This window comes from Mus caroli, chromosome 2, assembly GCF_900094665.2.
Source record: "Mus caroli chromosome 2, CAROLI_EIJ_v1.1, whole genome shotgun sequence".
In the NCBI taxonomy this organism is placed as follows: domain Eukaryota; kingdom Metazoa; phylum Chordata; class Mammalia; order Rodentia; family Muridae; genus Mus; species Mus caroli.
Window position 1 is genome coordinate 29,125,841 of NC_034571.1, and position 13,738 is coordinate 29,139,578.

General features: G+C 49.6%; 2 protein-coding genes across 4 annotated transcripts in view; one reads left to right on the forward strand and one right to left on the reverse strand.

Moving 5' to 3' along the window:
- Angptl2 (angiopoietin like 2) overlaps positions 1-12,518 on the forward strand; it is a 31,938-nt gene extending 19,420 nt beyond the window's left edge. The window contains exons 3-5 of the mRNA XM_021182385.2: positions 6,999-7,192; positions 8,465-8,735; positions 10,895-12,518. Of these exons, the coding sequence (XP_021038044.1) occupies positions 6,999-7,192; positions 8,465-8,735; positions 10,895-11,094 (665 nt within the window). The 3' untranslated portion in view covers positions 11,095-12,518. The remainder of the gene's footprint in view (positions 1-6,998; positions 7,193-8,464; positions 8,736-10,894) is intronic.
- The window catches only part of Ralgps1 (Ral GEF with PH domain and SH3 binding motif 1), a 245,190-nt gene that overhangs the window by 102,373 nt on the left and 129,079 nt on the right, over positions 1-13,738 (reverse strand). The window lies entirely within an intron of this gene.

Below are 13,738 nucleotides of genomic sequence, written 5' to 3' on the forward strand. Positions count from 1 at the left end.
TAAAGACCAGCTCAGTGCTAGGCAAGTGTCCTGTTTCAGACAGAGAAAAAGGCCAAAATGCCACAAATTACATACCAAGTGGCTTGCGGTCCAGCTCCAGAGTAAAATGGCAGACCAGAGGCTAAAGAGAGCCTTGTGAACATGTGAGAGATAAAAAGGTAACAGGGAAAGCCAACAGAGGTTCCTTAAGAAGAGCAATGAAGCTGCTCCCTTCCTCTCAAAGTGTCCATAGACTGGCTGACCACAGGAGCACCAGCCACTTGCTAAGCATTTGTGGACTGAGAGTCCTGGGTCTGATCAGTTCTTCTGTGGTGTCTGCACTTAGCTGTGAGCCTTCATCCGATCTGTGCCTACCTCACCCAGGCAGCCCTGGAGGCTACCAACAGCAACACCAGGGAAGGAGGCTTGACCCCAGCCCTGGAGCACAGAGGGCTGCTCAGCTCTACACAGTAAGGTTTCCAGAACCCTGCTAGCCTAAACATTGCTCTCTTTCTTTCTCTCTTTTTTCCCCTATGGTGTTGATGGTTGAACCCAGGGCCCAGAGAATGACAAGCAAGAGCTCTGCCACGGAGCTCCACCCCCCAGCCCCACCCTTTTCCTAAGCCATTTAAAACTCCCATTTCTCCTGCCTGGCTGCCTGCTGGAAACCTGAGTGGGCGCATGCTTCCCAGCCTGCAGCTAACACTGAGCACCTTAGTAGAGCAGTAGTATTTATTTTGAGGTCAGGCAGGCAGGCTGGGGCCCGGCAAGCCCTTCATGGGCCCTAAGAGCTCTTGGGAGAGCTGGAGCTGTATCAGATGCACTCAAGCCCCCTCGCCTCACACAGCCAATATAAGTTTTACTGTAACAATTTTGAAAGGAGTTGAATAATTCTGCTTTTGAAATTATTTGGCCAGCAGTAACCCAATTAATTTATGGTTGGCTCTGATTTCTCAGCAACATCAGGCATGCTCAGGAATTCTTGGGAAGTGAGAAAAATCTAACCTACAAATTGTTTCCAAAGTAATAACATCTTTTATGGAGGTGAAAGTTATCAATCAGTGAATCCGATGGATGGTTGATACACTTTGTAGAAATTTAATCACAGGCTAATGAATTTTTATTTCGTAGTTTTCTTTTCCCATCTGAGAGCCAGTGAGATTTTGTTTTAGGTTTCAAACATCGTAATGAATCCCTCCAAGCTCGCTCTCTGCCCAAGGCCCTCAGTGCTGAGGACAGACTAAGATCGTGCACATCCCCACTAATGGAAGAGACAACACACACACACTGCCAACACTTGGCAACCTGCAGTTGGGCCACTACTTGTACTCTGCTTCACCAAAAGGTAGCCATTGACATAGACAAGACTTTTGCCAAATTTATTGAAAAGCGAGACTCAAGAATTATCAGATAAAATTGCTCCTTATGTCCTTTTACAGGGCCTGACTTCAGGCCTGCCTGTTCAGGACACCCAGGGGCCTGCCACTGGCCAGGGTGGGTCACACCTACGAAGTACATTTGCCCTGGCATTAAATGGATAAATTTGAGTAGGATATTCCAGATCCAATTTTAATATCTAGTCCTTTCTATTGGCAAACAGACTTCACAGGCACAGACCACTAATGAGAACTGACAGGGTTCTCACACAAGGAAGGTGTCTTAATGTCTAGGGAGACAGGAGGATTAAAGCACTCTCAGGAACACTTCCAAGGAAGTTACCACAGGTCCTCTATTCAGCCTAAGGCCACCATGTCCTGAGGCTCAGAGGCTGAGGAGAGGAGCCACACCTGCTGGCCAGCGCTGAAGCTCTGCTTCTTACCTCACCCTTTAGGTGTGCTGATGTAGTGTTGCCCCTGCCTCATCAGGACCAGCTCCAGGGCCTGGGCCAATCCAGCCGAGGCTGCTCATCCTCAGGTTTCAGAGAGGACACACAAGATAATAGTATACTTGAGTCTAGCCTTTACCTTTGAAGTACTCCCTGTTTTTCATGGAGGCTCTATGCCTTGTACCTGTGATGTCTCCATCAGAAATACTATAGGTGAGATCACGAAGTGGACCACCACCTTCAATCAACCCTGGGTGATTGCTGAGAAACCAGAACCAAATTAATTGAGTTACTCCAGGCCAAATAATTTCAAAATTCCCAAGGCTGATCCCAGGGTACCAAGGCCTAAGGCTTGCATATCTTGTGTCCCTCCCCCATCCTCGGCCTCAATCCTGTGCCTTTCCTGCACTGCTGCCTCTCTCGAGGGAACCACACAGATCTGCTTGCCATGGTAGCCGAACTGCTCTTCATGTGGAACATTCTGACTACGGTGTAAATATGGTCTTTATAGAGGTGAGCCTGGGTGCTGCCGAGTTAGTGTTGGCCTGGTTCTGCAGGCAGAGCTACCTCTCAGAAGGGGAGCCAAGGCAAACACCACCGTGTACTCGCTCTGCGCCAGAAGATGCTTCGCCCACTGCACTTTGAACACTCAGCTATACTCAACAAAAAAGATTCTCATTTTCTTCTGCAGTGCAGCTCTGTAGCCTCCACTGATTCTGACATCTAAAGTGTGCCTAGTGGAAAATACTTATTAATAGACATAGACACATGCATAGATACACACATGCATGCCTGCATGTGTGTGCATGCATAGTGTGTGTGTGTGTGTGTGCGAGCGCGCATGTGTGGGCATGCATGTGTGTATTATAATATATACTTAGTTTTGGAAATTCAAGAGCAAGCAGCATGTGTATCTCAAGGAAGGAGCTGACCACTTCAACATATCAAGTTTGCTTGCATCTAAGGGGAGAAAGACTTTATCTAGCCCCTGACCTGAGATCTACAGGATGGTTACTGTTCTTTCCCTATGTCACAGCAGTAAAACTGAGGCAGGGATCTGCCTAGAGTCACAAGTGACTGAAGTCTGAAGTCACAAGTCACAAGTCTGAAGTGAGTAAGAAAAGCCACCAAAATTTGACCCCAGCGCCTCCAACAAAGTATCAGTAGTCTTTCTCCAACCATATACTACTCCAGCCCCAGAATCTTTACCAAAAGTTGAATTCTCTGCTTGGCCCTTTGTGGCATCATCCAAGGGTAATGCTAACAGATTTGTCCCGAGTTATTTATATGGTGCAGTGTTGGATCCCCATTGCATTATTTATATGCCCCACAGATTGGCCCCTGCCCCATCCTTCTTACACAAAGGCTTCTCATCTCAGCAGGGTGTTGGTACCATGTTCTCAATGCAATCTAAAACTCGAACTGACTTTCACCTGCTGTTTTTGCTGATCATTTTGCCTCTCACTTACATTAAGAAAGGGGATGTGTTTGAGTGTGGAGATCTGCAAGGCTTCTGAGAGAGCCTCAGCTATTTAATGAAGCTGGTGGCTGAGTGTTGTAAAAGGCAGAAAACATGAATGCTTCTACATCATTTCAAACTACTCCACAATTTTAGAAGACCTTACACAATGGCCAGATTTGCCACATACACACAGAGGAAACTTCAACATCATAAAACACCAAAATAGGCAAAAGACAGAGTAAGTAAATGTAGCGGGGACAAATAAGACAAGACAAAACCCGAATTATCAACAAAGACAAAAATAAAGGGGTTTAACAACCTGACAGATAAAGTCATCAGTATGCCAAGGCCAGAGCCAGGCCTCTGTTCTCAAGGCCACACTGGCTGGGGAGAGATAACAGTGTATCAGAGTGAACACATTCCTAAACAGATCATTTGAGGTAGTAGACCACCCTGCCTCCAAGGGCCATGTAGCTCTGGGGTGTCCCCTAAGGTCTGTGGGTTCAGACCTCCTCATCTGTAAATGAGGTGATTACAACTACCTACCAGGAGCATGGAAAGACTCAGCAGGGTAAATACCTAAGCAAGGCCTGCAACAGACTGGGGCCTCAGCAGAAGCCATCCATAGATTCCAATGCCAAATTATTGCTACTACTTCTGCAGACAGGCCTTTCTCAGAGTGAGGCATTCTCACCTGGGCCTCAAGAGTCTGCTTACCCTCTGAAGCATGTCCAAAACCAGTACAAGCCTGCATTCTTCTTTCAATAAATTATTTATTGTATATGTGTGTGTGTGTGTGTGTGTGTGTGTGTGTGATATTTGTTTTGTATCTCTGTGTTTTTGTACCGTGTGTGATATTTATATGTATTTACACGTGTGGGTACAGGTATATGAGTGTCATGGCATGCATGTGGTAGTCAGATGACATGCTAACACACTGCCCGAAACAGGTCTCTCTTGGGTGCCAGGTCACTGTGGATGCCAGGCTAGCTGGTCCCCAAGCTTGAGGGGCCTCTCCTGTCTCTATCTTGTGTCTTGCTGTAGGAGCACTGAGATCATGGGAGCACACTGCCACAAGGCTGTGCAATGGGTCTGGGGACTGAATTGGGGCCTCACGCTGGATAGCAGGCTCTTTACCTCCTGAGCCATCCCCAGGCCTTTCTAAAATTATCACTGCTTAAAATATTTTCATACTAAAGACCTCAAATCATCCTAAAATACTTATCCTAAAAAAAAAATCTAAATAAAATTAAAAAAAAAATTAAAGCCCATTTCAAGAATGCCAGAGGCATTCCACAATGAACCGTGGAAGGCAGCATAGATTGGTCACTATGAGACCAACCTATCACTTTTCCAGTGGCCTCCAAACCCTACCTATATTGTACCCCCTTTAAGAACAGCCTCAGCATGGAGCCACCCCAGGAGCTGCGTGGCTGTGCAGGAAGAGGGCTGGCTGCTGGCTTTAGTGGGCATTATTCTGTCATGTCCCGCGCCTTCTGCCTTCCATCCCAGCGCTCTCTCTCTCACTAAGCGCCTCCCTGTCCTGCTGACCTGGTGGAAAACTGGAAGGCCTCCCATGCCACCGGCGCTCTGCTCCAGCTGTCAGGGACAGACTCTCATTCTCTGTCTCAGTCCCTGGAGCTTGGGCCAAAAATAATGAAAACCTTTTTCTCCTTTTTCAATGTTCCTCCTGAAGGTCTCGTCTCCCCTTCCCCAGGACAGAAACTGGGGGAAAGCAGAAGCAGGAAGTGACATCAGGGGAGAGAGGAGGGGAGAGAGGGCGGGAAGAAGGGAGGGAGGAAGGGAGGGAGGAAGGGAGGAAGGAAGGGAGGGAGGGAAGGAGAGAGGAAGGAAAGAAGGAAGGAAGGAAGGAAGGAAGGAAGGAAGGAAGGAAAGGAGGAAGGAAGGAAGGAAGGAAGGAAGGAAGGAAGGAAGGAAGGAAGGAAGGAAGGAAGGAAGGAAGGAAGGAAGGAAGGAAGGAAGGAAGGAAGGAAGGAAGGAAGGAGGAAGGGAGGGAAGGGAGGAAGAGAAGAAGGGAAGAAGGGAGGAAGGGAGAGAAGGGAGGGAGGGAGGAGGGAAGGAGAAAAGGGAGAGAGGGAGGGAAGGAGGGCAGGCGTGCTTTGTACCTACATTCAGCACAGGTTGGGCACTTGGGGAACCTGCTTGTCCTGTGTGCAGAGGAAAGGCAAGGGTGTAGGAAGCCCCTAGAGAATGAAGCAAGCAGCACACTGTCAGTCAGCATCCAGCTGAACTGGCACAGAGATGGACAAAGAAGCAGATGGTCTCTGTTCCCGACAGGCACTCCACACTGCTTGCAGGGCCCAGTAAGGTCCCCAAATCTAAGCTTTAGCCAACACATCAGGCTAGCTGAACCAAAGTGCTAGCCTCCAGGAACCTGCAAAGCTAGGCCTTCGCAGGAAAAGCTGGGTGAACCAACACAGAGGGCTACCTTCCCACGCATGGAGAGAGAAAGAGAAGATCACCAGAATTAGCTAAGAATGCTGGTGGGGTCTGCCCCAGAAACAACCTACACTGCCCTAGGTTCCCCAGGCCCAGGGCAGCCTTTAGGGAGTGGGACTCAATAAATAGCTGGCTTTATTGTTGTTTTTACCTTTGTTTCCTGAGACAGGACCTTATTACCAAGGCTGGCCTAGAACTCACTTCGTTACAGAGGCTGACCTTGAGCTCCTGATCCTCTTGCCACCACCTCCCAAGTGCACCACTGCAGCCATCGATTGAATACTTATAGAAGGAACACACAAAGTAGGAAGCAAGTCCCATGTCCTAGAACAGTTCATCTTAACAACTCTCAGTCTCAAAGGCGTTCTGAAAAGCACACAGCAAAGTATAATGATTATTTTAAACTATGCAGTCTACTAGGTAGGTCTTGAAAACCTCCAAAAGTTTCCTCCAATCACTGAGGAAGACCCCAACTTGACTAGACCTGATAACTCAAGTAAACTCAAAGCATAGGACATTACTAGAGGACAGAGAGCCAGGGTCAGGGGCTGAAAGACACACGGCATCTACAGGCTCCTAGAGTGGTTTTGGTGCCACCTGCTAAAGAGAGCCACAGATTGGATTGGCAAAGCATAGCCCTGAGCCCACATGACACTGAAGAGTGTGGCCACGATCAGTAGGCACATATCTTAGTGCACCAATGGGAATGACTTCTTTAAAAATCACTCAAAGAGGGGTTGGAGAGATGGCTCAGAGATTAAGAAAACTGACTGCTCTTCCAGAGGTCCTGATTTCAATTCTTAGCAACCACATGTGGTGGCTCACAACCATCTATTATGGGATCCGATGCTCTCTTCTGGTGTGTCTGAAGACAGCTACAGTATATTCACATACATAAAATAAATAAATAACTTTTTTTTTTAAAAAGTCACTCAAAGAATAACCACCCAAATGATCTGTAATCTAATAGCTCTGAATGAGAAAAACAATGACTCACCTACAAACAAAGAAAGCAGGGTGGAGAAGCGGTGAAGAACGGTTTCCTCATGGACACGAGAGGAAGTGAGAGCAGAACAGGGCTTGGAGTCCAGGCCTCCTGATTCTTGGCCTGGGCTCTTGCTTTTATTGTAGATGACTTCTCAAGGTTACAAAATAAACATCTGCCCCTTCAATATGTGTTCCTTAGCTCTTGTTAGAGTGTATACCTGTCTAGAACATAGCTAGATGTAGCCTGGCAGCAGACAGTTGTAACATACACGTACTTGCCTACAGGTCCATGGAGAGACTGCCTGCAAGCCCTGGAAGATGGTCACAGCACCAGTTCCATCTACCTGGTGAAGCCTGAGAATACCAACCGCCTGATGCAGGTGTGGTGTGACCAGAGACATGACCCTGGAGGTTGGACTGTCATCCAGAGACGCCTGGACGGCTCTGTCAACTTCTTCAGGAACTGGGAGACCTATAAGGTGAGACCACTGGGCCTGTATGCATTGCCTGTAAGGTGACTGCATAGCAAGGACAGGACCATCTCTGCAAAGCCATCTGAGTGGTAAGGCCAGGCCTCTCCTTGTCTGCTGTACAGGAGAGGACAGAGAAGAGACAGCATCTTACTCCCAGCTGGGGCCTCTGTAAGGTAGATCTGCTCTTGAGGTCCAGAAGGGGAAGGTGGCAGGGTTCCAGGGCCTGGGAAGCCCCCTAAAAGCCACGTGTAGGGAACTCTGACAATAAGCGGGCCCTAACTACAAGGTCTATTCTCTGGGCCTCCCAGTGCCCAGGATACAGAATGCTTCTCCTTGTAAGTCAAGCACACCTCCCACCCTGCTCTGAACCAAGAGGGGACAGTAAGGAGGGCATGAGCAGCTCAGGTCAATGGACACATGTCCTGTGTCAGGCACTGTAACTCTTGACTATGCCCTTGAGGGAGGTATTACTACATAGTCACCTTGCAGGTCAGCAGGGAAAGTACCCTGCGATGGCTCACAGCTACTGCGCAGTAAAGCAGCAACGGCAATCGGGGGCTCCCATCAGACCCAATGCCTCCAGTCTTCTCCATCCTGGCTTGCCCCACCCGGGTAGCCTGTATATCTCCTGCTTGTCCCTCCTCCAAAGCCTAGCCTTGAGGTCCTCCTTGCACTCCTCCATATTCTCAAGGAGATGGCACAGCACAGCAAGGGTTCACACATCCTATGGAGGCCGATAGTACCTGGTTCTGAAAACCACTTCAAAGACTTTGGGGGTCACTGCTCGCTGATACCCCAAAGCACATATCAAATGAGTAACAAAATTACTGAGTTTCAAACCTAGAAGGGCCAGGTGGATGTCACAGGCCTATCACAATTCTTAGCTGTGGCAGTCTATGCTAGAGCTTACGTATAACCCACACACATAACCCATCTCTAGAGAAGGCAACTGAGGCATGGGGGAGGCAATGGCTCTTGTCTATGCAATGCTGGCTGCATACCTTCTGGGTGCCAGGCTCTTGAGTGACCACATCTTCCTGCCTTTGAGAAGTTACAGAATCCTCAGGCAACAAGAAACAGGCTCACATGATGTCAGGGAAAAGGTATGCTCGTCAGATGTGTGAATGGCACATGACTGACAGTTAACAAAGGTTCAGTCGCTCACCCAGACATAGAGCCTCATACACAGGTAGCAGGGATTGGAGCCCAGGCCTGCCTTACGCTCTGACTATTCCTGGGACACAGACCCCTCACTGAATCTCTCTGGATCTTCCCCAGCAAGGGTTTGGGAACATCGACGGTGAGTACTGGCTGGGCCTGGAGAACATCTACTGGCTGACGAACCAAGGCAACTACAAACTGCTGGTAACCATGGAGGACTGGTCTGGCCGCAAAGTCTTTGCTGAGTATGCCAGCTTCCGACTGGAGCCAGAAAGCGAGTACTATAAGCTCCGGCTGGGGCGTTATCATGGCAATGCAGGCGACTCCTTTACCTGGCACAACGGCAAACAGTTTACCACCCTGGACAGGGACCATGATGTCTACACAGGTAGGAAACAAAGAACCAAAGCTAGATGCTGAACAGGGATGAGAGATCCACCGACATTAGAGGCCCTGACCCCAAGGCCTGGAGCAAGAGGGTGTCATTGTGTCAGGCAGCTTTACCAAGTCCTTCCTTCTGCCTACTGCCTTCAGACAATGACACTTACAAAAGCGGAAGCAGCGGTGCACAGATCTCAGATGAGGGCTGCCCTGGGCTAAGGCATGCGTGCTTCAGGCTTCTCGGTTCTGAGAACACATGTTCACGGACCACAGAGTCTGTGTCATGCATTCCACACTCCAAGGCTGGCCCCACTCCTCAGCCATGCATCCACAGCATGCTGCATACTCTTGAATCTGGAAGTAAGGACAATGCCTCCTAGAAGGTCAGGGAACCTTACAAGAGCATTTGCCTCAGTGTGGGGTTAGGACGCAGCATGCAATAAGAATCTGCATGGGACTCTCTTACTGGGTACCTGTAATGTGAATGCAGTACTGTAAGAAAGCCACTAAGAGGAAGCCAGGTAGTGGAGAAGTCATCTGTCCCTATTCGATCCTCAAAACCGGGTCTAGATTAAGCAAGAAACAAAGAAGAATCCAGAAAAATCCAAGATACACAAGTAGCTTAGCCCTAAGTATAAACACCCACAAGCATGTCCTCCACCCCAGGGCACGGTTTTGAAGCCTATCACTCAGGAACATTTCATGAGGCCCAGAGGCACTGTAGGTTGGCTAATTAGCAAGGCCCACGGCTCCAGAGGCTGACACTACCTCTAGACTGAGTCTTTGTTTCCTAGGCAGGCCTAGCCCATCCTGCCTAGCCACCCACTATGTTCTGGTCTGAAAGTGGACCTTGTCCCTTTGAGGAGTGAGCTCTGGAGGCTATCTCAGAAATTTGCTTGTGCTTCAAGTAATTCCTGATACCTGCATATGAAGTCAGAGGAAGCTCACCCCAGGTCCCAAAGCCACACTCTAAGGAATCATGCGTGACTTCCAGGGTCAGGTGGAACAGGACCTGCCTGTTCTCCTACCACAGAGACCTAGCTGTCCATTTTGTCACTGCTCTAACTCTGCTGTAAGGGCCACAGAAAAGCAGCCACTGCTCTGTAGTGTATGTGAGGGTGGGGGCAGGGGGTGGTCCTCTGAGCCAAAATTAGAAAAGCTTTCAGAAGAGGCAGAAGGATGGCCTTCGTGTGCCTGATGCTGGGCCGTGGCGCTACAGCACATCCTTGAAAGCTAGCATAGGGTAAGGAAACTGTCAGATGGGGTTCAATAGTTCACAGGGCTGGGGCCAGGGTGTGGATAGGGAGACTGCTGGGGGCTCTCCCGGTCTGCCATTTGGTCCTAGTGGTGTTAGGACATGGCTTAGCAGGAGCCCCAAGAAAATCTCTGGGAAATATGGGATGGCTGGGGTTAAGGCCTCAGCGTCCTGCTGCCTGCGACCTCCTCGCCCCTCCTCCCATGACTTCTATGGAGACAGCTCCCCCTTGAGGAAGGGATGCCTCTTAGGACCAGACCCCAGCTAAGTCCAGGTGATTGGGCTCTTCTTGTCCTCCCTCTGTGGGACACCATGCCCCAGCATGCCTGCCATGCCCCAGCATGCCTGCCTGCACCCTGCCCACACTTCTGATTAGTGAACTGCTTGTCCTTGGCAGTAGAATGCAGTACCATGTGATAATGCCAAGGGTTTCATGGAAATAGCCCTCTTTTACAAAATAACACAAAAAGTTATCTGGATAGAATTCAGGCTAGGGAGGCCAAGGAGGGCATTTCATCTTAAACCCTCCCTTCACCATTGTGAAAGAGTCTTTTCCAGCCCTTTCATCTCTTAACCCTGTCAGAGAGAGCGGTTCTCCCTTTCCTCAGCCCCCAGCAGGCCACTTCCATTTTCACCTCTGAGTGGAGCCCAGGCCAAGGGCTAAGCATGGCCCTCATTTATCCTCACAGCGGTCCTGTGTGGTGGGCATTATTCTTGTCCTTTTTAATGTGGAGAACACAGAGACTGGGAGAGGCAAAGCTGCCTATCTGTAATCTACCATCAGCTTACAAAGCTAAGCTGCAAAGGCAGGCCTCCTACTGAGGGTTCTGCAAAGACCCTGAGCACACACACTATGGATGGGGCAAACCCACTTCCTTCTAAACATGCCTGACACCATTCTCTCCCTACAGGAAACTGTGCCCACTATCAGAAGGGAGGATGGTGGTATAACGCCTGTGCTCACTCCAACCTCAATGGGGTCTGGTACCGTGGGGGCCATTACCGGAGCAGATACCAGGACGGGGTCTACTGGGCTGAGTTCCGAGGAGGCTCTTACTCACTCAAGAAGGTGGTGATGATGATTCGGCCCAACCCCAACACCTTCCACTAAGCTCTCCCTGCCTGGCCACTAACACCATGGCCAGAAGCCATCCCAGCCGTGCGACCTCAGCACAGCTCTTCGCTGGCCCACCTCAGGCTGGAGGACTCTGCTTTCCAATGTGGCTCTGTCAGACGATGGAAATGAACGGTGTTCTCTGTCCTTACTGCGTTCTTTTACACCTAACAGCTCCTTGTGTTCCAGGACAGGACAGAACTGCAGAGTCTTCCGATCAGTTAAGTCCCTTTAATAAAGACACGACTGCCAACACCGCCAGATCTGACAGACATGCACACGAGCCACCAGGTGTATGCTCTTAGACACACATCACACGTGGGATGTCGAGATACACATATGGATTTCCACATATACTTAGCTTTTCCTGCTCAGTTCTCGGGTGCTGACTCCAGCACCATAGCTTTGCGCTTAAGACAATGTATGTCTCATTGTCTAAGGACAGAACAGGCATTGTAGCCCTGATTTCACAAACAGTCCTTGGCACTGCCTGAATTTTCCCAGAATGTCCTCAAGCTCGTCTCTTACATAGGGGTTCCTGGCCTTCTCTCCTTGAACCCCACCTCCCCTCAGACTGTCGCACTTCCCCTCTCAGGACGACTCAGCATCCCTCCGTACAGTTAGCCCTCAGCCTGCGCCTCCTGTGCTGCTCACTGGAAGTCAAGTCCTCTTTCCCTGCTCCCCTGGCCTCTCCTTTTCTGCCACACAGAGCTTTCTTTCTGGCACAATTCGTTGGCCTCTGGGCAGGAAACAGTCTGGGCTCAGGTCCTGGCTGAGAAGGGAAGGCCAGGCCAGAAGCCACAGAGGCAGCGGCATAGACCTGTATTCAGTTCTGCACCTTCCATTCATACTTTAGCCTCCACAGAATTTTAACCTCTACACAAGCAGTACCCTGCTTTGCCAGAGACACCCCACTGGAGAGAAGTCACTGCCAATAGGTTGGGATCCCCAGACAGCTGCAGATTTGAGGTCCTGTGCTCATGGGGAACAATCTTCACCCTGTCACCAAGTTACATCTCCTCAGAAGATGAGGCCACCGAAGGAAAAACTGACTTCCCATGAGTTGCCATGCCATCAGGGGCTCCTGACGCACTGCAGCAGGGTGGCTTCCTGGGTCTTGTTCCTGAGTCTTGTTTAGAGTTACCAGATGACTGCAAGGCCAGGGGCAACATAAGTCAAGAAGGTGAGACCCTCCCAGGGGGTGTGTGTGCCAGGTGTGTGAGGTGTGGGGCATTTGGTACTGTCCACATCTGGGTGCACTGCCCTGTTACCTCAGCATTTCTCCCAGTGTACCATGTAGCATGTTCTGTGTATATATAAAAGGGAGGTTTTGTTCGTTTATGTTTTTAAAAAATATATTGCCAGACAGACTATCCTTGTAATGACACAAACCTGCAAATAAAAGCCATCAGTGTTACGTGGATGCGCCCACACTGTGTGCTGCTCTTCCAGAACAACGCCTTCCCAGGGCTTCTGTTGTAAAAGCAAGAGATGCAGCATCTAGCACATATGAGGTCATCAAGACCACACCCTCATACATGCCCCATCAGGTCCCCACACCAGGACCCTGGTGTCCCCTCTGGCCAGTGTCCCTCTGCAGCAAAGCTTCAATTTCTAGCTAAGTCTCAAATGCCCAAGCAACTCCTCATAGGCCAGGCAGTTAACACCAGGAGCTCCTCAGAGCTGTTCCTGTGGACCCAACTATGGCTCGGGCCTTCCTGTTCCCAGCCTTCCCTTGGCCAAAGCTACTCTATCATCCAGGCCAAACCTTCTTAAAGGCAAGTGCAGGCAACAGGCTCCCACACTGCCTGCCAGAACTGTCTCCTCGTAAAACAGACCAGGGAGGGGATTCTAGGCACGATGGGAAGCCCTAAATCCATAAAGGAAGAAATTGGGGCAAAAATGACCAAGACTGTGCATTACTATGTATGTTAACTCCAAATATAGAATTAATATCCATACCATAGGCAAATTCAGATTCAGAAGGTATAAGTCCATGGCAGAAAACTTGATCATGTTTATGACCAACTTAGATATCACAAGTGGCTGATAGATAAGAAAAATGCCACACCATTAAGAACAAGGGTGGTGCCCTAAATGAAGAATAAGACATCACATGCTGCCTCTTGGGTTCGCAAAGATGGAAAGAAATTCGTGAAGTATCTCTTCTGGTCTGTGGAGAGAACTAAAACGTGGCTCAAGGACCATGACTTACATGGCAGTCCTTAAGCGCCATGGGAATGCTCCTCCAAGGTAGGCTGGGGTAGTGGTCAAGTGTTTCCTGAAAACTAGAGTGGGCCTTGGAGTGGACCAGAAATGATCCAACAGAAATCGCCCAGAAGGTATGGGGTAACAGGCACTCAACATGAGTTCTTGTTCCCATCTCCTGTAGTTGTTGGGGTGACTGTGGAAGCTGAACACTGCCTGAGGACAATGTCCCAACCTTGGTGCAGATGCCAGCCACACCTCCCACATAGATGGAGTCGGGGTGAAGAAACAGGGCCGAGGAAAACAAGGCTCATCCCTCCAAATCCCTGGTCTTGGGGCCAAATTCCCAAACAGAGTCCTGGTCTGGAAAGCCAGGTTGAGCAGTGTGAAGCAGCCCTCCCCCTGCCCTACCCCTTCACCCCAAAGCATTGGA